The sequence below is a fragment of the Tasmannia lanceolata genome, unplaced genomic scaffold (assembly GCF_043159265.1).
Source record: "Tasmannia lanceolata isolate RefF3 unplaced genomic scaffold, GAP_Taslan_0.1 ptg000048l, whole genome shotgun sequence".
Taxonomy (NCBI): Eukaryota; Viridiplantae; Streptophyta; class Magnoliopsida; order Canellales; family Winteraceae; genus Tasmannia; species Tasmannia lanceolata.
Window position 1 is genome coordinate 499378 of NW_027518725.1, and position 26133 is coordinate 525510.

A 26133-nucleotide genomic window follows, 5' to 3' on the forward strand; every position below is an offset into this window, starting at 1 on the left:
CATATTTTACATGCCCCCTCAAACGTAAATGGATTGAAAATTGACATACGTTTGATTACAATAAAATTCCCTAGTAAAAATCTTAAAATATAATGTATGCTGATGAAGGTCTCACATATTCTAATAGGTACCAAAGAATTCAAACAAGAAGTTTTTGGGAAAGTCCAGCTCGAATTGATCCAATTTGGGTTGTTGATTTATAACGCGAATGTTAAGCAACTTGTGGATGTTCGAGGCCATGAGTACTTTTTGTATCTGGATTGAGGCTGCAAACCAAGCCAAGGTGGATGTGGCAGAGGCGAAGATGAAAGGGGAGATTGGGTCTAAGCTTAGGGAGGGGCAGACGGTGCAGAATGCTTCATTCGCTTTTCCTATTCGGATGCTCCACGCTTTGCCTTCAGCTCACTTTCAGCTTGTACTGCTTCCTCCTCGCGAATGAGCTCCTCTTGTCGCTTCAAAGCAACAGCCTCCTGGTAGGCAATTTCGATTCTATTGCTGTAACACGGAAGTAAAAGTTTAATAATATAAAAAACTAGAGGAATATATTGGATCAATTCAGTTTCCAAAAATGAAACAGAGTGCTAAACTATTAAAAAACTGATAGAAATAAAACACTAAATTAGAACAAGCATGTCCAGAGTAAACTACAGAGGTGACCTCATTATAGTCGTTTCCCTCCTCGATGCAAGTAATGTCCTCAAGCACATACATTGTCGATGGTTCATGGGGGACTCCTGGTCCCCTTTTCATGTAATTTTCGTATGATTATCAATATATATTCTGTCAACTTTCAAAAAAAAAATTTGTATAAAAGAAAATATAGTTTTCTTCCAAAAGACCTCATTTCCCTTATGCAATTGAAGAAGCCATCGAAAACCCTCTTGTGAGAACAAAGAAGACAATGGAGTTCAAACGAATTAAATCAGTTTGAACCAGTCAAGCACAATGTATGTGCTTGAGGACATTACATGCATCGAGGAGGGAAACGACTATAATGAGGACAACATCAACGGCTTAGTAGTTTCTTATAATTGATATTTGTCATGAGACTTTGAGAATGGATATGATCTTGTATCTATTATTATTTTTAAGATAATTTTCTAATATACATGGATTTGGATGAGAAATAGATGATTAGTATGTGACACGTTTGTTAGCAAATAATTCATATTATGATATTGAATAACTAATCATGGTAGTTTCTATTTAAATTAATGGATTTGGATGATAATTAACTATTTTATTCTTCTCTTATTTGTTTATTATTTTTATATTTTTGATATATATATATATATATATATGAGGAAAGTGAAGCTACACCGCCGGTGTAGCTAACTTAGCTACACCGCCGGCTTAAAATACAATGAGCCCACATTGTTTTCGTGATCCAAACCATTCATTTGATTGGCCCTCACATAGATAGGGTGTCCACCAAAAATCAGCTCCATAGGATCATCCCAACCCTTCAAACTGTGGAGGCAAAAATGGACAAATTTGTGAAGGTTTTTACACGTTCATTTTTGCCTCCACAAATCGTAGGGTTGGGATGATCCTATGGAGCTGATTTTTGGTGGACACCCTATCTATGTGAGGGCCAATCAAATGAATTCTTTGGATCACCAAAACAATGTGGGCCCATTGTATTTTAAGCCGGCGGTGTAGCTAAGTTAGCTACACCGGCGGTGTAGCTTCACTTTCCTCATATATATATATATATATATATATAGGGAAATAATTTCAGAGCTCCAATGTTTGATAAGCATGCGCTCCCATGTTTGTCGTGTAGTGTTTAAAGGGCTTTAAGAGCTTTTTGAGAACCTAATATTCCTTTGACAGCCCTTTAAATAATACACGACACACATGGGAGCTCATGTTTATCAAAACATTGGAGCGTTGAAATCATTTCCATATATATATATATATATATATATATATATATATATATATATATAGGGAAAGGTGTGCGTACTCGGTCGAGTAGATAAGCTTATCTACTCGGTCGGGTTAAAAACAGTGGGGGCCCACATTTTTGGGGTGATCCAAACCATTCATTTGAAAGGCCCTTACCTAGATAGGGTGTCCACAAAAAATCAGCCCCATAGGATCATCCTAACCCATCCAACAGTGGAGGGAAAAATGGGCAGATTTGTGGACAAGTTGTGTTTGTCCATTTTCCCCTCCACTGTTGCATGGGTTAGGATGATCCTATGGGGCTGATTTTTTGTGGACACCCTATCTAGGTAAGGGCCTTTCAAATGAATGGTTTGGATCACCCCAAAAATGTGGGCCCCCACTGTTTTTAACCCGACCGAGTAGATAAGCTTATCTACTCGACCGAGTACGCACACCTTTCCCATATATATATATATATATATATATATATATATATATATAAGTAAACAGTTCCTGCGCTTGAGCTCAGATAGCTTATCTGCACTCGAGTGTAGGAAACAAGAGTGGGCCCACATTTTTTGGGTGATCCTAAGCATTCATTTGAAAGGCCCCATCATGGATGTGGTGTGTACCAAAACTCAGCTCCATTGGATCATCTTAGGGTATCCATTTGTGGGTGAGAAAATGCACAGATACTGTTTGTCCACAAATCTGCCCATTTTTTCACCCCACAAATGGAAGGGTTAGGTTGATCCAATGGAGCTGATTTTTGGTACACACCCCATACATGATGGGGACTTTCAAATGAATGCTTAGGATCAACCAAAAATGTGAGCCCACCATGTTTCTTGCACTCGAGCGCAGGAACTCTCTCTCTCTCTCTCTCTCTGTGTGTGTGTGTGTACGCAGACACCACTATTACGATTTACGGTTCGATTTCGATTTTCAAAACATTGGTAGGAATCAAAGACTTTTACTGAGGAGTATGCAGGATATGCAATTGTCTGGGTCTTTCAAAAAAAAAAATTAAATTAAATTGTCCGGTCCGCTATCTACCGTAGAAACTTTAAAGATGACAAGATTAGTGTATATATTGGCCTGCTACCTCTTTGATATAAGGTGTATGTCCGTAGGTCAGGTAAGGACTATCAGGTTTGGAAAGACTGTCCAGACAAAATATTCATTGTTAGGATGCTTTCAGTCTTCCTAGACTGTCACTTTCTGCTGATTGTAGGTTTGGACAAGAGTCTTACAGTAGTAGCCTGAAACTCCTTGGGCGGGTGGGAAACTTGATTCCCTTGAAACGTCTTTCAAAAACGTTTCCGAAATGTAATAAAAAAATTTGGGAAACATTTCCAAAACGCATGGGAATCGTGTGGGAAACATATTGGAAACTTATGGGAAACATATTGGAAACTTATGTTGAACGTGTGTAAAACACGTGAGACGTATGGGAAATGTGTGAAAAACGTATGTGAAACATGTGTGAAACTAACTAAAATTGTTGTGCAAAACACACATAACAAAATTGTGGAATAGATATTAAAAATAATAGCATACATTGTAACACCATTCAAAAAAAATAAACATAGCATACATTGTAAAATAAAATACAAGTAGAAAAGTATGCTAATAAAATAAATAAAGAACATACATAAAAACTTCAACAAAAATTATAATATGAATAAAATTCCGTAGAAATTTGAAATTAACAAATTTTAAATCTACGAAAACATATATATGGTGTTTCCATTGATTGTTTCTCTATCAGTTCTCTATCATTTTTGAAGCACTTCAAATGTGTTTCCTAAGACATTCTCAATGCGTTTCTAAGACGATTTTCTATCATTTCCCCCCAAATTTTTTCTCCGTGTTTCCCTTTTCCATTTCATGTTTCGCTTCCCGAATTCATTTCCCTACCCGGTAACTAAGGAACCAACTCATGCACCTCGCAAGTGAATTCCACAGTAATGTATCGTGAATGGTGTTGCATTGGAGATAGTTACCCATCAATTGTTACCTAGACAATTTGCAGCCAAGCTTTGGGCTGACATCTTATTCATCTGAGTGTGTTGGCCCACCCGACTTGGTCAGTGGATTTCCTACCATGTCGGCATCCTTAGGGCCCACAATGGGGCAATAAGCATAATACTAAATTTCCACTGACACTTGTGAATTTTGACCAACATGTGTTGACTTCCACAAGTTTGAACCACATAATCAAGAAACCATATCTATCAAGAAAAAATTAATGCCAATTCCATTAATTAAATAAGTTGAAAAAGTAAAAGAAATGGCATGATCACGAGCTTTGAAAACAAGTGAAATATCGATGTTTAGAATCAACTTTATTGTTCCAGACATGCGCAAGAATGCATGTCACTAGGTGTTTGATCCCATTAAACCATTAGGGGCAGTTTTGTTGCATATGTAATGGTTTCCAAGTGTGTATTTGTGCTGATTCTAGCATTTCTAAAGTTTCATCTTAAATTTCATTGTTTCTACCATAAACTTCCATGCTTGCTACAAGATTTCCATGCACTTCATAAACTTCTATGAAGTATTTCTATGTCCATGGGGCCGAAGTCCCATGTCAAAACCAATGTTTGAATCCTTGGGAATAAGAATGGTGCTCTCAATCCCCTAGGGTTGAAATACAAGTGAAGTAGGGATTCTAGCCTTTCGCCAAGCTTGAAGTCGGTTACATCATTTGATTAGTGGCCCTCTTTTGGCAGAAGGGGATTCATGTAATGAGATTGTGTCTCCAGGGCAATCCCTAGTGCTGACACAATAGAGGAGACACCAGATGTATGCTCCTTTATGGGTATTACTTTTAGCACATTTTGAGGGAGACCAATGAGCCAGAAGATACATTAGCTAAGGAGGTGGTTGGGTGTGATTATCAGTTGTGGGAGACCATATTCCTCTATAATTAGTATTACTACGTAGGGTTTAGGGTTTAGGGTTTAGGAATAAGTATTGCTGAAACGTCAAGATCAAGGTCTTAAATTTCGGTTTCAGTTTCAGTTGCCACGGAAACAGAATGTTCCAGTTTCTGATGGAAATTTCAGTGGAGATCCTGTAAAATCACGAAAAACGGATAGAAACTCTTGCAAATGATAGAATTTTAGGACGAAACTTCACGAAATGCCAAAATAAGCATATGAAAGATTACCATTCATAATGGTTTAATATCATCGAACACCTAGTGATATGCCCTGTTGTGCACATCTAATAATTCATTGCCCACCACATTTCACATGTAATTTATAAAAATATTAATGCAAACACCGCATTTCACATGGAATTCATATAAATACAATTATGCAATACATACTGATAGTATACCACTAATGAACTTATGATTTTGGCTTCGATATATCGGTTTCGGTATCATTTCAGTGGAGAAGGAAACAATATATTTTGATCATTTCGTGTCAATTTCGGCGGAAATTTAAAACCATGGCCATGATGGTATCAGTTGAGGATATCTGTCCATCTCTGTCATTCATGCATTTCTCTTTTTATTTATTTATTTTTATTTTTTTGAATGGCAGCATTTCTCTTTTAATTAATAGATCCATTGTTGTTATTCAGAGAAAAATATAGAGCCGCAAGTATTCACATGAAACCAGCTCGTTTTCTAACACAATACTATGTAATCTTCCATGTACAAGCAGCTGCCCCGAAAAGCTCCCATCTAACTACCAATCATTGTTCTCTCATACATATAACTGAGGCGTGAAACCAAGACTTCAAAATGCAAATGTCAGATAAAACGAGGCCAAAACAAATCCTAGTCGACTTGTCACGATGCGGCTGAGTACTTGGTTGATGCGGGTATAACTTGGCTCGATTATATCAACTCAGGTGAGTCACATGGGGAATTTTGAAATAGTACATGAAACCTCTAGAAACATCGTTTCTCTACAAAAAATCATCATATCAAGTCTTCATCAAACCAGTATGACATCCCATCTTAAATAGATTGCCCTAGAGCCGCATACATAAAAGAAAATTAAGTTTGACACCATTGCTTCATTTCACATCAGTATGTATTTATCTCGTATCTAGCAGTTTTTTTTTTAAAAGTATATCTAGCAGATTTATTTCTCTATAATAAATATGTTAATCCATAAATACATTTAAAAAGTCTCGCAAACATGCTAATCAAACAATAACTAAGAAGCCTGAACAGATATGTAAAAGCTTAGGTCGTGAATATTTATAAAAGTTAGGTTGTGGTACGTATTGAAAGCCTATCTAAGCTAAAAAATATATGGCGCTTAAGTCGTCAACTGAGTGACACTCGAGAATATTTCCCTAAGTGTTAGGCAAGATTGAGAGAGTTTGAATGTTGATTACCTAAAGATGTGGGCTAGTACAAATATCTCTACAATCCTACGTCCCAACTCAGTAAGCCGCCTTTCATCACGCTCAATTGAATCTTTGTTGAAGTCTTCACCAGAACTTCCATCCTAAAAATGCAAAGAGATGAAAAGCCATCAGCAAAGTATAATGTGAAATGCAAGTATTAAAGTAATAATGGATAGATAATTGAGACAATATATATTTCATAAGGAAAGCTATAAACCAGAAAGTAACAAAATAAAGAGCTTTACAAATTCCTAAGGGAAGCCTACAACGACAAAACAGAGAAGCAAAAGCACTAATCTTATCAGGCATTCCACAACAGATATGCGGGCATGAAACAATCATAAAAAAACATTGCATATGAATCATAGACCAAAAAGGTATATATTTTTGGTCTCTCTCTCTCTCTCTCTCTCTCTCTCTCTCTCTCTGCACATGCACTCGCAAAAAAAAAAAAAAAAAAAAAAAAAAAAAAAAAAATATATATATATATATATATATATATATATATATATATATATATATATATATATATAGGGAAATGTTATCAGCACTTGTATTTTTTATGAGGGCACTCCTCACTTTATTAAAAGTACGGTATGGCCCGCACCATAGGATGATCCAAACCGTCCATTAGATGGGCCACCGCCTAAATAGGTTGTGCCCCAAAAATCATTTCCATGGGTTGATCCTAACCCTCTGATCTGAATGTTAGAGGGTTGATCCTAACCCTCTATAGATTGGAGGGTTAAATATTCGGGTTTGGAATTTACCTATTGGAACGCGCCTGATGTTGTGTTAGGGATTAAAAATATTCGCCTTTTACTTTGATTGAAACGGGCCCTAGGCGAAAAAAAGGCTATTGGAACAGAACCTACAAACCGATAAACCCAATTTCATCTCTATCTTTCAAACCTAACTCATACTTTTGGAAAATGACTGACAAGAAAATAATTCCCTTTCTCGCCAAATCTCCACACCCACTTTCCTAGAAGGGCTAGCTTAATCTCCTTGATTCATTTAATGCCCAAACCACCCAATTGCATCAATTTACAAACCTCTTCCCATGAAAAAAGTCAATGATGCAAGTTCTAATGCCGAATCCATGCATGTGTGATGTTATTACGTGCTATTTAAAACAAAAAAGAAACAGTAAAATGTATAAACATAGCAAATTACAAAACGAAATTACTAATGGTCCACTAATCAATCCATAAAAAATGTATAACGAAGGTTTGGAATGTTAATATTACAAAAAACATGGTATATATGTGTCTAACAAGTAAGAATCAAAATCATTAGAAGAAAAGAAAAAATAAAAAAATAAACAATAGGGCTAGCACGCATAGATCTATCCCTAAATCCGGATCTATATGTGCATTTAGCAAATAAGAGAGCAAATCATTTAAAATTTAAAAAAAGAACTGGGTAAAAATAACGATACACATAACATAAAACAAACTTCAAAGTAAAAAGAAATTATGTATTAGCAAGAAAGGACGACATCATTGCAAAGGAAAAAATCAATAATTTATATTTGTAAAAGGAAGAAACCCCCAAGTTTGAGAATTTGATGCTCTAATCCATCAATCAACGAGTCAATACAGATTTTTGGATGCTCATCTTCAAAATAAGTCCACAAAAACCATAAACCGGGCCACAAGAAGCTTCAAAGTGTAGAAAAATGGGTGGAAATGGAGTTTTAAAAATCCCATTTGTGCCCCATTCGAAATAGGAGAGATGTCTTGTCAGATCTCATTCTCTATTGTAACTGATTAGGTCGGGGCAATAAATTTATTGCTCCAAAGTAGTGCCCCATATATAACCCTAATACACATCATAAAATCTTGGATTTTCGCTAACTTCATAAGTTGGAAGAAACGAGGAACCATGTAACTTGGCATCCCCTCAACAAAGCTTTCCTCAACCTCTTAAATACATAAAAACTATGACAGCAGCTAATTCCTATATTAATAAATGTTTTTGGTGCTTTAGTGAAAATATGGTGCTCAAATGTTACTGAATGTCACATAGAAGTTCCCAGAGGTTACCTAGATCATCTCACAACAGTTCCCTTTTTTTCTTAAGCCAACCACGTCAAAAGAGTAAACTCATCCAAGACGGACATCAAACATGTATTTAACTCCAGGTAAAGTAGCATTAAAGATGAAGAAATGCATCTCCCTGTAACCCTTTAGTTTAAATTTTTTCTAGCAAATTAACATCACATAAGAACCTGGGGTTAATGCTCAAAACTAAAGCTTGAATTTATTGATATAATAACTGCATGAGTCTATGGCTCACCTTTGTACGGTTTTGAGGACCCTTCTCATCCTTTGGAGGCAACGGCTCAAGGGCTGCCCTCTCAAGCAGTACCAACACATCATCAGCCAAAACAAACATATCCTTCTCAACACGAACAATAGGAGCGGGCATTTCCTCCAGATCCACTGCTTTTTGTTTCCCTTTCTTGTTCTTACTTTGGCATTCAAGAGCCTTCAGACCACTGTAGATAGAATCCATAACCAATGTTGACGTGACTTCCTTCTCTATAAAAAAGTGTTTCACAACTACTTTCAAGATCACATCTGTTTTGTCTCTCGACATGCGACGCCTTGCATTTTGGTCAACCCCTAACCAAAAAGTATGGAAGCTGCAATCATCCCAAGTGACAAACAGTTAAATGCATACCAACTTCAAAAAGAAAAAGTAAAAAAAAAAAACTTGATGCGGTTGGACATAAACTTGTATGACAGATCCAACACAGAGCACATTTAAAATCCCATGTATGCTTAGGATGCACGTAATTGAAAGCCATTAGTGTTTGATTTGGGAAATGATATCAGCACAACCATATTTTGATATTTTTGCTAACTCATCTTGTCTTTTAGCATTTAAAGAGTTGTCAAAACTCAAAAGGCTATTACATTTCCCAAAAAGCTCTCACGAGCCAATTAAAGAAGAAAAGACAGCTGGGTTTGTGCAAATATCAAAATATGGTTGTGCTGATAACATTTCCCTTGATTTATTGGTTATAAGAATTTTAACAGGGAAAACAGTCTCTACCTTGACCACCTCACTTTGTCTTCAATCAACTTGCCAACCTTGCCTCTTCGCTCCTCAACAAAACGCCGGCAAATCAGCTCTACATTGGATAGATATACCCGAACCAGTTCTCTCCTATACTGACTGTCAAGGCAACGAAAAGGGCGGTGTGCTTTCTCCCTTAAATACCAAACAGCAAAAGCAGAAGCGATTAAAAAAATCATAAAATTTGTAAATTCCAGTGCAACATCAAACCAGTAAATGCACCAACCAAAACTCAACTAAACAAAAAAGTTGCTGTTCCAGTAGTGAAAATGCATATTCAACTGGAAGACGAATTCACATATTCAGTTATCTATCAAAAGAAGGGGAAAGAATGAAAAATCGTACATAAAATTACACGGTGCAGCTACAGATATATAATAGATGAGGCATTTGAAACTTGAGAGACAAATATCTCAAGACACACTTATTTAGTCTTTGCCCATGTGTACTTCCCCCGGCATTTCAAACACAAGCAATAAATTCATAAAATGAAATAACTGGCTTTGCGCTTGTACCAGAATTATAAAAGACAATGCTAAAGCATGACATTATGTAATACCCGGTAAAAATAACAGTTATTATGCATAAAAACTATTCACATGTTACTATTCCTCTCATTTTTTCCTATAAATAGAGCAGCCAGGAAGAGAAAAGGAAGAAAGAGAACGAAAGGGGAGGAGGAGATGGAGAAGAAGGAAAAGGCTAGGAGAATCACTTCTCCGTGATCGTTGTTATCTTCAAGGTCAAGAAACTTCAAATTCCCACTTCTCAGGTTTAATAAGGCAAGTGATAGCTAGACTCGGCTGGTATCTTTTCTCAATGAAAGTGATAGGGATATAATCATATGTTGTTTTATTCAAATATTTCTTATTCTTTTTACTTCAAATATTCATTGTTTACATTTGGGAAATATCAAATCATATTTGTTTCAAAATGATAAAATGTGTTTCATTCTGGAAAATGAAATGAAATGTGATTTCATATGCACGAAAAGTTTGAACGAAAATGAGAAATGAAAGAGGTAAATGTGTGATAGTCTCTCTCGTGTGACGTGTTAGTACCTCTGAGCTGTCAACTTACCCAAAAGCGGAAGCGGGCCAAGTCCAAAGCGGGCAATACGAGGATGAGGCAAATCGTTACAGGAAACTTCAGAAATAGAAACAGTTGGAAACTGTTGGGCTTTAAATGGTTTGTTTTACTATCTAGTTAAATTGTTTCTATAAAAAAATCCTATTAGTATTAGTTTTAAATTCACACTATGTTCTATACAAAATACTGCATATTTTTATAGAACCGTCTCTTATTATTGATTTCAGCTACTCGTCGAAGCTTCTATATACCTGCTCTCCTAACCCACTTTTTCCCACCAGGATTTGAAAATTTGGATGCGGGAGTAATTGTCAATGAGGAACCTTAGTTATGAGAAGTGTGAAAGCAACTTGAGGAAATACGGAAATGATGAACCTAGCCAATCTCCTCAGATGTAAAAAGGTTTTAAATATGTCATACTTGGGATTTTTGTAAATTCAGGATGTAAGTTAACCTTCCGCTGTGTAATTACAGGAATAAATATGTTTTGTTGCCCGTAGCGATATGTGGTATAAAAAACCCGGGTCGTTAGACGTTGTCTAAAGGATTTTCCAGCATCTAAGGCAACAGATATGAATCATAGAACCCACTAATTATTGCTCCAAGATATTAATATCCCTATCGAGGGTCAAACAATGAGTGTTTCGAGAAGAGTAGGAACGTCAACCTTGAAGAGACCGACGGTAAGTCATATTTGCAGAACTTGTTTTCATCTAACATTTTTCTACATAAGTCTCATACTAAAGAAATTTCACGTAGTTTACCAAAGGGTCAAAATAATCACTCGACAAGGGAGTTAGAGCTTATATTGTTAAACATGAGCCAATAATCTTACAGTTAGACAAAGCTTCAAACAATCGGAATATTGAAAACTTAATTTCTATCAAGCAAAAAATGTCAAGCTTATATTGTTAAACAGGAGTCTGTAATATTACAGGGACTATGCAAAGCTTCAGACAATCGGAATACTGAAAACAAAAAAAAATACCGAACAACACTGTGAACTTGTAGTATGAAGGTCTAGAAAAATTAAACTGTAGCATAATGACATACGGAAAGAGTAAAACAGAATCCTATGAATAAGTTGAATCTTAAGGAAGAATTGTTATCAGGAAACAACATCAATTATGGGAATGGTTTTAAATTTCGTCCGAAAACCGAATTCGGTTGGGACTGAAACCGAAATTTGGCGAAATTTCAAATTTCATGAAATCCCAAAAATTTCGTCCGAAATTGCAGAAATTTTGAAAAATTGATTTTAAAAAAAAAATATTATGATTCCGAAATTTGGGAAGAAATAAATAATATTTTTTTATTACCGGATTTCAGCCGAAATTTCGGCTCCGGCCAAGGGTGAAACTGAAACCGAAACCTAAATTTAACTCTGACTGTGGGCCAACTCTCTTCTTAGAGAGTGTTGTAGGGTCAGCAGTCATCTTTGGAAATTGGGCAAGCTATACCCTTTCGTGATAGCTTTTTTCTTACTAATGACAATACTATGAGCCCAGCATGCAGCGCAAAACACAGAGAAGTGGATAAATAACAGCAATAGCAGACAGATATACAGTAATAATTCACATCAAGAAAAAATAAAATACCTGATAACTTGAACCTGAGCCTTGATAACAAGAGTATCAGAAACAATAAAGCCATCCAAAATTTTTGATAACTCCGTGAACTTTTTCCAACCCCAATCATGCTCTTTCTTCCAGAACCGGTGCAGTGTATCTGCAAAACTCACCTTAAGTTTACAAAGCAAATAAATGCATAAAAGGACAACTGAGCAAGAATACTAGACCATTACAGCATCTAAAATTGTATGCAATCTTATATTGAACCAACCAGAGTATTTAGACTTCTTTGGATCTTTATTCACCACAGCTATTGTGAAATGTGCAAGATGAGTCCATCCTGTCGATAATTGAGGGAGAAAAAAAAAATCAAATACATAAATACAGACGGCCAAGAACACAAACCTCCTAGTGCATCAGGAAAGTCATTCACAAACCTGGAAGAAGTTTGTCATGATTAGCGACACAAAGAAACAAAGAGAGATGATTGCAGACATCACATCCTTGGGGATAGATTAAAATGTACCTGCAAATCCATTTCATCATTTTTCCAATTAACTCAACCTGCATAAATTAAAAACAACTCGGGTCTAATACAATATAAATATTTATATACATATATTGGTGGGTGTTAGAATATGTAGAATGCCTAAGGGCATAACTGTACTATCCTCTTGTTATTATAAATACAAGTGTAAGGGAGAGACATCCCTAACTTACACAAACCCTTTCTCTCTAACATGGTATCAAAGCCCTAGGGTTACGATGCCCTAGGGACTTGGAGAAGCTCTCCCCTCGCCCATCTCTTCTCTCCCTTCACCCTACGCACCACGCCCCCTCAACGCAGCCCTCTCTCTCTCTCTCTCTCTCTCTCTCTCTCACACATCACCCTTAGCCACCATCCTCTTCCAAACAGTGCCGTGAACAGTGCCTCTTTCTCTTTCTCCATTTAACCCTTTGGGAACAGGAGAATGTGCTGATTCGCACCATCTTATGACAGAGTATGACTCCTACTATTGCCAGCACCATGATGCTCGTCCCTACGTCGAAGGAGATCTGGGCATGGTTTTAAATTTCGGCCGAAACGTTTTCAGCCGCGACCGAAACGAAACTTACATGAAGTCGTTTCTTTATAAGATTTCACCGAAATTCTGAAATGTCACCGAAATTTTGGTTAAAATTTCATTTTTAGCCTTTTTTACAAATTTTCCACCGAAATTTTAAATAGATCCATCGAAATTTTAGAAAAGTCCACCGAAATATTATAATTCCCAGCGAAATTTATGAAATATTCACCGAAATAGCCAAAATTTTCACTGAAATCGCCAAAATTTACACCGAAATTTTAGACATTTCGGTCGAAATTAAAAAAAGAAAAGAAATCATAATCATATTTTTACATGATTTCGGCCTGAAACCGAAACGTTTCGGTGGTGACCGAAACCGAAATTTAAAACCTTGGATCTGGGATCATACTGCGCTACTCTACTTTGGAGTAGCCAATCTTACTCGCAGATGTGCTACATACTCTGAGTGGATGCGTCTTCGTTGTGGTGACATGTCTCTTGCTGCCCATTATAGCCAGTTCGTCTCCCGATGCCAACAACTTGATGTCTTTATGCCTCTCACGTCTGATGTCACAGTACTTGCGCGCTAGCGGGACCAAATTCATGTTATTCATTACCTCAACAGTCTAGGTCCTAAGTTCGTTCATCTTCGTCAGCAGATTATCGGCTCTGGTACTATTCCCTCTCTCACAGAGGCCTACTCTCGTGCCCAGCAATGTCTTTTAACTGATGCTTCCCGGATGTCTCTGTTTTTGCTGATAGTTCTATCCTGGCTGCATATGATAGTGGTGACCGCACTGGTCACGGAAATGGTTCTTTCAGCAGTGGTCGGGGGCGTGGTGGTCGCGGTGGTGGCCATGTTGGTGGGGGCCGTGGTCGCCTTTATTGTTCACACTGTCAGAGAGAGGGCCACCATCTTGACACTTGTTTTCAGTTGCATTCATAGCTTCGTCAGTCCGCTCGGCCCATCTTTCTACTGCTAGTTCTCCAGTTGCTGCTCCTTCCCCTGCTACTGAGCCAGTGACGTCCGGTGATTCTTTCGCAGTATCCAAGGCTGACTTTGAGGAGCTTCAATGTCTTCACTTGGGCACCCATCCTACTGCGGGCTTTGCACAGCCATGTGGCTCACAGACTACCCTTCTCTCTAACTTTAGCTCCTGGATTATTGATTTGGAGGCCTCGAACCACATGACCGGTAACTCTTCTCAGCTTAGTTCTTTTCGTCCCATTTCATTCTAATTCGCAGTCCATTACTCTTGTTGATGGTACCACTACTCCTATCCCTGGTGTTAGTAGTATCATTCCTCACTATGGCCTTCCGCTCTCTTCAGTCTTGTGTGTTTTGTTTACTTTCTGTTAGCCAGCTTACTAAGACTATAGATTGCTCTGTCTCATTTTATCCATTTTATTATCTTTTTCTAGATCTCTCGACTGGGAGGATGATTGGCTTGAGACATGAGGTAGATAGGCTCTACACTCTGGAAAGTCGCTCGGTTCTGGCTGCCTTGCATGGTTCTGTCGATACATATCAGTGGCACTGTCGTCTGGGCCACCCTTCTCTTCAGCAACTTCAGCAGACCGCCTTTGGTTCCTAGATCTGTTTATTCGTTTCAATGCGAGTCATGTGAACTCGAGAAACACCATCGTGTGTCCTTTCCTCCCCGAGTAGTAAATCGAGTCTCGAGTCCATTTCAATTAGTCCATTCAGATGTATGGGGGGCCTCTAGATGTATGGGGGGCCTCTAGGGTCGAGCCTTCAACTGGTTATAAGTACTTCATTGTTTTTATTGATAATTATTCGCGTATGACATGGTTGTTTTTACTTAGAGACCGTTCTAAGGTTTTTCTGCTTTCCGAGCCTTTCATGATGAAATTCAAACACAATATAATTCCACTCTCAAATGTTTACGCATAGATAATGCTATGGAATACTTCTCGGATTCGAATGGGTTTCAGGATTTATCTCTCCACCGATGGCATCCTACATCAGCCCCCTTGTGCCTACACCTCTCAGCAGAATGGTGTGGCTGAGAGGAAACTCCGATGCTTACTTGAGGTGGCTCACACCTTACTCTTTCAAATGTGAGTACCAAAATCCTTCTGGAGTGATGCTGTCCTTACTGCATGATTTCTTGCTAACTGTCTTCCTTCAACGGTTCTTCATAGTGACTCACCCTACCGGGTTCTTCACCCTCAGCTGGATCTTTTTTAATCTCATGCCTAGGGTGTCTGGGTGTGTGTGCTTTGTTCACATTCTCAGCCTTGGTCGTGATAAGTTTGACCCTAGGTCGAAGCGAAATGTCTTTCTGGGCTATTCTCGTACCCAAAAAGATTACTGTCGCTACAGTTCTCGTCTCCGCCGATGGTTTGTCTCTGCTGATGTGACCTTCTTTAAGTTCGAGACCTTCCTTCCAAAGGTTTTTGCACCCATAGTCATACACATGTCTCACAGATTGCTCTCCCTCTCCTAGTACTCCCGGACCCTATTGTACATTCGTCAACATTTTCATCAGTGGATGTACCTACATCGGCCTCTGTCCCTGTGTCAGTTTCTCCACCTCCGGGGCCTCCTGCTCTTATGAAGTGTTACCAGCGACGTCGGCGGGCAGATCATCTACCACCTCTCCCAGACTCATATTCTCTGCCAGAGATCCAGAGTCCTCCCTCTCAGGCATCATTTCTTCCTTCACCTATGGTGCCTTCTGATTCCCCTATTGCTTCTCGCACTCACTCTCACTCTACTGCTCACCCTATTTCTCACTTTGTTTCACATGATAATCTTACCCCTGCTTTTCGAGGTTTTGTGTCTTCCTTGTCCTCTGTTTCTCTACCACAGTATGTGGCCAAAGCTCTCTCATCCAAGCTGGCATTCTACCATGGATCTAGAGATGGGTGCACTTCATACTAATCAGACTTGGGATTTAGTTCCTCTGCCTTCTGGTGCTCGCCCTGTTGGATGTCGATGGGTGTTCTCTGTTAAGTATCAGCCAGATCGGACTGTTGAGCGTTTGAAAGCACGCCTCGTCGCCAGAAGCATGTTTATTGGCTCCTTTCTCTTCCTTATTAGTAAAGGTTATAAAGGTTATATTCGATTTGAGTACTCCTTTACTCCCTTACTAGAAGTAGAAGATATCACTAGCTTTGCTTTCAATATACTCTAATCGATATTGATAGGAACGTGTAGCAGAAGAGAGGGCTTCCCTTTAGAGAATCCTAAATTGTTGTCTTTGAAAGGTTTGGTTTGCAACTTCAATTGAAACTACTCCCTTTTGTGCTTTCGCCTAGCTAGATATCAATATGTATCTCAAAGCAGAATTTCCTTTCACATGTCGGATCCTGGGCAAACCACTATCAGATAGCCGATGAGACCTACTCTTTCTCGTATGCAACTCGATTCACTGGTATGAGGGAGGATAAACCAATCCTATAACCACTTACTCAGCTGTCACAAGGAACCCACGAAGGGAAATTTGCAAGAGATTTATCTTACGAAGTCAAAGACTCCCTAAATGCAGCCTTGACTTATATACGATGCCACTGGACGCGACCGTCCTATAGAATAGAAGTCGTTTTGGTTGAAACGGGATGGTGTTCAAACTCCCGAGATGCACTCTAGACTGCGGGCCCTCCCCTTTCTGACTGGACTGACTCGAGACGGTATACTCAGACCTTTGACGTTAATTACACTAAGACATTCTCACATGTTGCGAAGATTCCTTCTGTTCGAGTGTTACTTGATCTGGCAGTAAATCATGATTGGCCTCTTTATCAGCTCGATGTGAAGAATGCCTTTCTCCATGGCGACCTCACTGAGGAAGTTTTAAATAGAGCAACCTTCTGGGTACGTTGCACAGGGGGAGATGTCCTCCTCTGTCTGTCGCCTGAGAAAGTCTCTTTATGGTTTTAAAAAATCTTCAAGAGCATGGGTTTGGAAGATTCGGAGAAGCAGTCATGTGTTTTGGAATGAAACAATGTGTTGTTGACCATTCAGTTTTCGGTCATTAGTCTGCAGATGATTGTAATTTTTGATAGCGTATGTGGACGATATTGTTATCACTGACAATAATTCAGGGGGTATACAAAAATTGAAGAGATTCTTGCAGAAAGAATTCTCTACTAAAGATCTGAGTCGCCTAAGGTACTTTCTTAGGATAGAGGTGGCACGTTCTTCTCAAGGCCTCTCTCTATCACAGAGGAAGTATGTGTTGGATTCATTAGAAGAGACAGGAAATCTTGGAGTGAAACCTACATCTGCACCCATGGATCCTAATGTGAAGCTTATTTCTGAAGTTGGGGACATGTTGGATGACCCTAGCAAATATAGGAGATTAGTTATGAAGCTCATATAACTTACAGTTACTCGTCCAGACATTTTGTATGTTGTAGGGGCAGTTAGTCAGTACATGAGCTCTTCACGTACCTCACATTGGCCCGCAGTAATCCAAATTCTCAAGTACTTGAGGGGTGCTCCAATAAGAGGCTTGTTGTTTAAGAGGCATGGTCATATGAGAATTGAAGGTTTTTCTGATGCAGATTGGACAGGATCTCCAACAGATTGGAGGTCGACTACTAGATACAATACCTTTGTAGGAGGGAATTTGGTGTCATGGCGAAGCAAGAAACAAGACGTCATAGCCAAGTCCAGTCCTGAAGCTGAATGTAGGGCCATGGCACATACGAGTACAGAGCTTATCTGGTTGCGCTCACTATTGCCTGAGATTGGTGTTGTTCCCTCCTCCCCTTCTAGGTTGTATGGTGATAACAAGGTTGCCATACATATTGCTACCAATCCAGTTTCCCATGAACGAACGAAGCACATTGAGGTGGACTGCCATTTTATTCGTCAGAGAATCCGGAAAGGAGAGATATCCATAGTCTTCACTTGATCCGTAGATCAACTAGCAGATATGTTTACAAACCCTTTAAGCAAAGCTAAGTTGAGTGATATTTGTAGCAAGCTTGGAATGTATGATATATACTTTCCAGCTTGAGGGGGAGTGTTAGAATAAGTAGAATGCCTAAGGGCATAATTGTCTTTGTAATCCTCTTGTTATTATAAATACATGTGTAAGGGGAAGACGTCCCTAACTTACACAAACCCTTTCTCTCATTCTTTCTCTCTAACAATGGGAATAGTATGGTAGTCCAAATGGAAGAGTCACACTAACAACAGAACAGATAGAGGAGAGTTATGTGCATGTGCGCATAAGCATTGAATTACTAAAAAAAATATTCCAACTTTATTTGCCATTTATTCCTAGAAAATGCAGATAAATTTACACTTCAAATTTTACCAAATGCTCGATGGACCCAATGAAAGCATGCGCTCTTTGACTGAAGAACTTATAGGTATTTCATGACCAGAATTTCAAATCAAGTACAGAACTACCCTACACGCACAGACGTAAATAGAAACACAGATTTTTGTGTGTGTGTGTGTGTGTGTGTGTGTGAGAGAGAGAGAGAGAGAGAGAGAGAGAGAGAGAGAGAGAGAGAGAGAGAGCGCACTATAACACTTGCGAAGTATGATAACACCGACTGACACAAATTAGTTAAAGAAACAAAAGGAACATAAAGAATTAAAGCAGATTTAAAAATCTCATACCATTTGTACCCGCCAACCTCGAATGCATTACTTCGGAGTTCCCTCTTGCTAATTGTTGAAAAATTTTCTATCTTCCACGTATATTTTACATATAGCTCAGAAGGCTTCGCCCCTACAAAAACATCAACTATCTGTTAAAAAATTCAGACAAAATGATTACAATGCATTACAGCCCGTACACAATCTGGCGAAGAAGCAAATGAATACAGCGTCGAAGTTTATCTTTTTTCAAAGAAGAAAAAATAAAAACAAGTTGTGCCTTGAAGCCAAGTACACAGAATCAAAGACAAAGCATGCAAAATGCACATCAAGTTTGTTTCCCTTAGTAGCTTCCAGTTACAACAATCTAGTTTTGTTTCCTAGCACTATTAATGAGATAAGGCGTTTACGGCTCCTTTTGGTAGTTCATTCCATGAATGGGAAAATCGGTGCCAAAATTACTGCAAGATTAGCAGATCACAGTAGAAGAATAATTACAGATAGTAAAATTGATACAAAAGTTGGGATGAGATTGTTATGCATTCGAGTTTTATTTTAGGTATTCTTTTTTCTTCCCTTTTTTCTATATAAGGAAGGAGAGATTGAAGAGGATGTTAACCATAGAATAAGAGCAGGTCGGTTGAAGTGGAAGCTTGCCTCAGGAGTTCTGTGCGACCGTAAAATCCCTACCAAGTTGAAGGGATAGTTTTATAAGACAGATGTGAGGCCAGCCATGCTGTACGGCTTAGAATGTTGGGCCGCCAAGAAGCAGCATGTGCATAGGATGAGTGTAGCGGAGATGAGAATGCTTAGATGGATGTGCAGCCACACAAGGTTAGATAGAATTAAAAATGAAGACATTTGTAAAAAGGTGGGGGTGGCACCAATTGAGGAGAAGATGAGAGAGCACCGCTTAAGATGGTTTGGGCATATCCAACGTAGGCCTTTGGATGCTCCAGTGAGAAGAGGCGACGCGTGCCAAGTTGATGGAGTAAAAAGAGGTAGGGGCATACCGAAAACAACTTGGGTAGAAACAGTGAGGAAAGACTTGATAGCTAGGAACATAGCAGAGAACATGACCTTGTATAGGATAGAATGGAAGAAAATGATCCACGTAGAAGAACCCAACTAAAGCCAGGATTAGAGCCGGGAGATTCCTTTCACCTTCTTCATGAAATTTTTCTAAAGGATAGCCGACCCCAACTAGTTTGGGACAAAGGGTTTGTTGAGTTGAGTTGAGTTGAGTTTTTTCTTCCCTTTTTTTATCTGAGACAAAAGCTTCAATTTTAAAAGATAAATTTCATATTTTTGCAAGACAAAGTATCAGACAACTACTATAGCAGCCAAAAAAGAAAAGAATGCTTCAATGTAACTGTTTCCTGTAGCTTTCTCTTTTTCTCCTGTTTCTTTTCAAAAGAAAAATCGGTTAGGTTATAAGAAGCCTTTATATAGTAATGTAGAAACATATTAATTTAGAGACAGACAATTTGCAATGGCTCCTTTCCCAGTGCCATCCAAATTCCCAAATGAACGATGAAGTATACCATGATACAGAAGTTAAAATCCCCCCTTCATGAAAAGAGAAATAAATAAGGTTGATTTCCAAAAATTATCCTGTTCTAAAATAGCAATCTCAACATCAGCTTATATTCTCACTATCACTGTTCTAAAATATCTAGAAGTGTCTCCAAGAATCTTGAAGCATTGGAATCCGAGACATGTCCGACACGGATTCTTTGCCCATCTGGAGAAATCCATGTAACATGGAACCAAGACCAAATTTTGATATAACCCGTGTTATTGCTTATTTCCTACTTTAGCATTTAAGAATTATTGATCCCACTTCTAGCCACTAAGAAATTATAAATTAATAATCTCATCTCTAGTTCTATTATCCAATTACATCAAATTAGAGCCCAAAAGATAGATACCAACATCTCTTGAAGAAAAATAATTTAGAATGAATGCAAAAATATTGATGGTACTCGACTAAAATTTTCTAATTTGGGCCTCGAATAAAAAACCTCTACGGCCCAATACATCATTTTCCATAAATGTTAGTAATTCCAATTCCATAAATGTTAGTAATTCCCAAGGTTGCCAGGGCGGGAATCGAAAACGGGATTCGACTCGGGATTCGAAGGCTCCAGGGATGGTTGGGAGCGGGATTCAAAATTTCACCGGGGAATCGTCGGGGAGTCGCCAGGGATTCGCCGGAGAGTCGCTGGGAACACCCATTGCTAGTGTACTTTGCAATCAAAGCCACTAAAATTTTCTCACATCATGTACATTAGCCCCCTTTGCAATCAAAGCCACTAAATTCCTCTCACCCATTGCCACTAACGATGGGTGTGGGTGACCAAAATGGGCGTAAATATCACTCCCCTAATCCATTCTCAAGCCCGAAAACCTCTCAAGCAGTTAACCATTCACACAGAAACCGTTCAAGAGGGAGAAGGGGGGGATTTGCGGTTTTGGGTAATGTGAATCCGCGAATTTTATTATCAATGAAACGTGAATCCATAAATGAATAATCGCGATTCCGGTGGAAAAGAAATCGTGTTTCCGATGAAAAGGATTCGGGATTCCCCTATTTTAGGGAATCAAACCGAATCCCGAATCCGATTCGCGAATCGGGAAATCGCGATTCCCCACCTGTGAGAACGAATCCTGCTTCCTTGGTAATTCCAATCAACCGCTCTCAATTTAAAAAGGCTCAGTTTAGCCTACTGCAGACAATACTAATTGTGTGGAACCATCTGCATAGAAGTCCTCATCAACATCAACTTCATCAACCATAATTCACTTTGTTTTTGTTAAATTCATGGTATATTGGTTTCAGATAGCCCAAAATATACCCTAAAATAGGTGCAGCCTACGTCTCACCTAAATGAGTCACTAGACTCAATTCATAGATTTTGGCTGGGATATTCTATGATCCCTGACCTGATAGAACCAATTTGAATTTTTCATGTTCACAAAAAACTTTTTCTTTTCGATGCATAACATTATTGAAATAGGTATAGAAAGATTACAAATTTACCACTATTTCAAAACCCTACCTTAAATAAAGAACCTCTACGGCCCAATACACATTTCCCATAAATGTAAGTGATTCCAATCAACCACTCTCAATCTAAAAAGGCTCAGTTTAGCCTACTGCAGACAATGCTAATTGTGTGGAACCATATGCATAGAAGTCCTCATCAACATCAATTTCATCATCCATACTTCACTTTGTTTTTGTTAAATTCATGGTGTATTGGTTTCAGATAGCCCAAAATATGCCCTAAAATAGGTGCAGCCTACGTCTCACCTAAATGAGCCACTAGACTCAATTCATAGAGTTTGGCTGGGATTTTCTATGATCCCGGACCTGATAGAACCAATTTGAATTTTTCATGTTCACAGAAAACTTGTTCTTTTCGATCCATAACATTATTGAAATAGGTATAGAAAGAATACAAATTTACCACCATTTCAAAACCCTCAATCAATCGTCAATTCACTTGAGTTGAGTCGCTTTTACCTTGGTTGTCTTTTTTTTGGAGTCCGTGTTTTGAACTACCATGTAAATCAAAACTCCCATGGCCATGTCAACCGAGTACTCACTCATGTCGTAGCGAGTCAGTTAGGATTTGCTTTGGTTGCGTTTTGGCCCTAGTTAACATTTAAAATACTAAAATTTACATCGGTAGGAAGAAAGTGCCCGTATTACAAGTTTCACATCTCATCTCTGGTTTGATAAAGTTATCAGCCATTTCATTTGCACTTCTACGAATATGCATACACCCCTCCACAAAATCCCTCATTGTTTCAATAATCTCACTCAGATATTGCCCAAGCCTCCACCGTCCAAACTCGTCTCCTTGTCGAATAGATAACACTGGATGAATCTTCTTCCGAGCCATCTTCCTCTTAATTCAGTCCTATATAGTCGTATTCCAGTTAGAAGCGTTTTTACCTCCACCACCCTTTTTGATTAACATAAAGACACAAAACTTTGCATCAGTGGGCAGAAAGTGCCCATAATACATAGGGGTGCAACTCGGGTCGGGCTGGGGCCAACCCGACCCGACCCGAGGAACCCCTTTTTCCAACCTGAACCCAGCCCGAGTTTTTAAGCTTAAAAAATTGATTAAAAATGTCGGGTTTCACTTGGGTCGGGTTGCCCAAACCCTCAACCCGACCCGATTTCCATCCCGAGTTGGGAAAACTCAACCCGACCCGAACGTGACTTTTTTTCGGGTTGAACCCGACCCGAGTTGCACCCCAAATAATACAATTCTGCCCATCTCGCCAAGATTTAGACTAATCAGCCATTTCATTTGCACTTCTACGAATAAGCACACACTTCTCCACAAAATCCCTCATTGTTTCAATAATCTCACTCATATATTCCCCAAGCCTCCACAGTCCATCTTGTCTCCTCCCATCCAAGTGATAGCATTGGATGAATCTCCTTCTTAGTCATCTTCCGCTAAATTCAGTCCTACATAATCGTATTCCAGTTTGAAGCGCTTTTAACTCCACCACCCTTTTCGATCAACTAGAGCCTAATAGGATAGAATAACCTCAACATTAGCATCTCTAAAGACCGCCTAACATCCACTGGTCTACAGCCATCAAGAGAGAAACCCTCAAAATTCAACTTAATGAGTTTCTCTTCTTCTTTTTTTTTTGGGGGGGGGGGGGTTGTTCCTGACACATTTTTACCTTCTTTTTTGGTCCGCTTCCAAACAATATTTCCTTCGATTTTCTTAGCATATTCTCGCGGGAGTTTCCACTAAACTCTTCTATAGATAATGCTTCTGATGATAATTGATAGTTTGATCTTCAGTGCAACTTATTTTAGTGAGATGTACTTATCTTGAAAGGAAAGGTGCAATCATTCCTCTCATTCCAAATTCCCCGCCACACAGCCAAGGGTGTCATTTACCATATGTTAAAACCAGTTTCCATAAGGTTCCTATATAATACTCACCCATCCCCCCCCCTTCGTCCCCAACACACACACACACACACACACACACACATATTTTCCAGCAATGACCTTCAACCATAGATCCATGCTCTCCTCTCTAAACTCCATATACACTTGCATTATGAAGTTCCTTTGAATCTTTTCCATTTTTTTTTGTCACTTCAACTGGAATTCTACACGCGCGTGCACGCCGGGGGGTGGGTGGGTGGTCATAATAAATAAATTGAAAGGTTGGGCACGGCTGATTTGATAAGGTTTATGTGTCTGATATAATTCCTCTTCCAACCAGATAACTTCTTATCCATTCTATCAAAGATGGGAGAATACCAAACCCCAATGGAAGTCCTAAGTAGGACACCGTGGCACTCCCCCTACTTTCCAACCAAAGTTTTCTGCTACCTGTTTCATTCTGTTCCTTTCCATCACACTCTTTGCCCATGTTTACTTTCAGTCCTGATACTAACTATATTAGTATGATCTTAAGCTTGCTTACCTTTAACAGAGATAAGTATATTATCAGAAAATTGAAGGTGAGTGATGGATTTAACACTTCTAATCCACAAGAAACAGAAAACAATGCCAACCATTTAACCAATAATGCTGTCAAATTAAACATGCCTCCCCTATTATTCTGCTAAAAAATCCTGCTTTCACCATTTATTTTTCTCCTTTATTATTTTGCAATACCTTTGTTTTCTTCAGCTCTTAAGGCGCACTTAAATTATACCAACAATAGAGGAAACAAGTAATGACATGGTGTGGTTGGCAACACTTGGCTAAAGAGTGCCATTTTTCCTCACTGCCCCCAAAACCAACCACAGAGAGAAGAAGAAAAAACAAATAAAAGTAAAGGAAAAAAGGAAGGAAAAGAAAACTCAACAATGAGTTACACATGTAACAATTAATATGAATTTTTTCATCTCTAATGCACTCAAAATTAAACGTAATTTGAGCCTAACAATCAGCTTTTGGCTCGCAATTGGTTCTCAAAATTCAAAACAAACAGGACCTTAATTTTATTCAACCCCATGACAATAACAGATACGCCTACCTTTCTTTACAGTCAACAGCAACTCTCACAGAAAAGATTGATGAACTCGATACCTAATATCGCATGTTCCCTTTAAATATTCGATAAGGTCTGAAGCCACTGATAACCAACAAACTTATAAAACACCAATATACCATGCTCTTAAGTTTTCCTCTTCTTTTCAGAAAAAGTTGGCAAATCACGAACTGTTAATTAAGAGTATTGGGGTTGAGCCTCTAGCTCGATTGGTAGAGACAATGCTCTACAACCATAAGGTCTGACGTTCAATCGCAACTTACCTACCAAAAATGAATTAAGTGTATTTCCATAAAACCCAAGGTTAATCAGGCAACATAACAATATTGCTAGAAAGGAAAACAACACAAACAGGACTAAAGGACTAAAATTAAAAGGGACAAGGGTGATAAAAAATTAAAAAATAAAAGTAACGAGTGAACATGGAGAGATGTGGAGAAAAATACCGCAATACCGCAATCATCATCATCATCAGTGTCCCAATAAGGGGGTGAAGTAGATGGGGTCCCATTCTTCACTTGCTCGCAGGACCGCCATTCCGCCAGAGAATCCCCAGACTGGCATCGTTGTCCGCTCGACATCCCCTCCGAAGACCATCCAGCCCCATTATCCTCGCTCGCGCTCGCACTCGCACTCCCAGCCATTACAACACCAAAATTTTTCCCTAAACCCCTCTTTCACCTGAAACAAAAAAACAAAAAAAATTAACTATAAATATAAATTAACACCCACAATAAACCAATTAAGAAAGAACCCAATTCAGAAAACCATAATAACATTCAACCTTCTCAAAAAATATGTTTACAAGTCTCAAAACCAGTAATCCATCTACAAAGCTACATAAGAATCCAGTGAAAAAAAACCCTCAAACCTATCAGTTTCTCCATTCAACCCTAAAACAAATAAGCCTCAAAAACTCAATTCCTCTTCAAAAACTTCAACCACATCATAAAACCCTCAATAGTCCCTACATCCAACCAGCAAAATTCATAACAAAAAAACCCACATCAATAAACCCAACTCAAGAAATACCCACATCCAATAAAATACCCAACATCATCAAAAATTAAAATAGCCCACAAAAAAAAAAAGTCAATCACCCAATATAAAAAAAACCCAATTCCAGGCAAACCCACATCGAAAAAATCCTCAACCATCTCTCAAAAACCAGAAATCTCAGACCCAGAACCAAAACCCGCATATGAATAACCAATCAAAGCAAATAAATCAAAAACAATCAAAGGAAAGAAAAATTTAGGTTTTGGGGATCTAATAAAATACCTAGAATGAAGAGCAAAGGCCGAATAGAGAAAGGGAGTTGTTGTCCCTAAAAACCTAAAAATTAGAATATGAGGAAAGTGGAGCTACACAGCCGGTGTAGCCAACTTAGCTACACCGCCGGCTTAAAATACAAT

The 26133-nt window shown here is 38.6% G+C and overlaps 1 protein-coding gene and 1 pseudogene across 1 annotated transcript; one reads left to right on the plus strand and one right to left on the minus strand.

Moving 5' to 3' along the window:
• The window catches only part of LOC143864433 (flotillin-like protein 4), a 36847-nt pseudogene that overhangs the window by 1311 nt on the left and 9403 nt on the right, over window positions 1–26133 (plus strand).
• On the minus strand, window positions 5–26069 carry LOC143864170 (TNF receptor-associated factor homolog 1a-like). The gene is made up of 10 exons (XM_077375043.1): window positions 26000–26069; window positions 25173–25399; window positions 18690–18801; window positions 12455–12543; window positions 12289–12357; window positions 12045–12174; window positions 9334–9492; window positions 8572–8920; window positions 6259–6371; window positions 5–495 (listed from the first exon to the last, which is right to left on the minus strand). Exons 2-10 carry the CDS (start codon window positions 25360–25362, stop codon window positions 372–374), a joined length of 1335 nt encoding a protein of 444 aa, XP_077231158.1. The 5' UTR covers window positions 25363–25399; window positions 26000–26069; the 3' UTR covers window positions 5–371.

What these genes read in the sequence shown, in the direction of transcription:
- LOC143864170 (XM_077375043.1), bottom strand. Translation starts at nt 25,362, where the DNA reads ATGGCTGGGAGTGCGAGTGCGAGCGCGAGCGAGGATAATGGGGCTGGA. An exon ending in AAAGAAGTCTAAATACTCTG is followed by an intron (nt 12,175 to 12,288) that starts GTTGGTTCAATA and finishes TGAGTTTTGCAG; the next exon opens with ATACACTGCACCGGTTCTGG. An exon ending in GTCCTCAAAACCGTACAAAG is followed by an intron (nt 6,372 to 8,571) that starts GTGAGCCATAGA and finishes TTGCATTTTTAG; the next exon opens with GATGGAAGTTCTGGTGAAGA.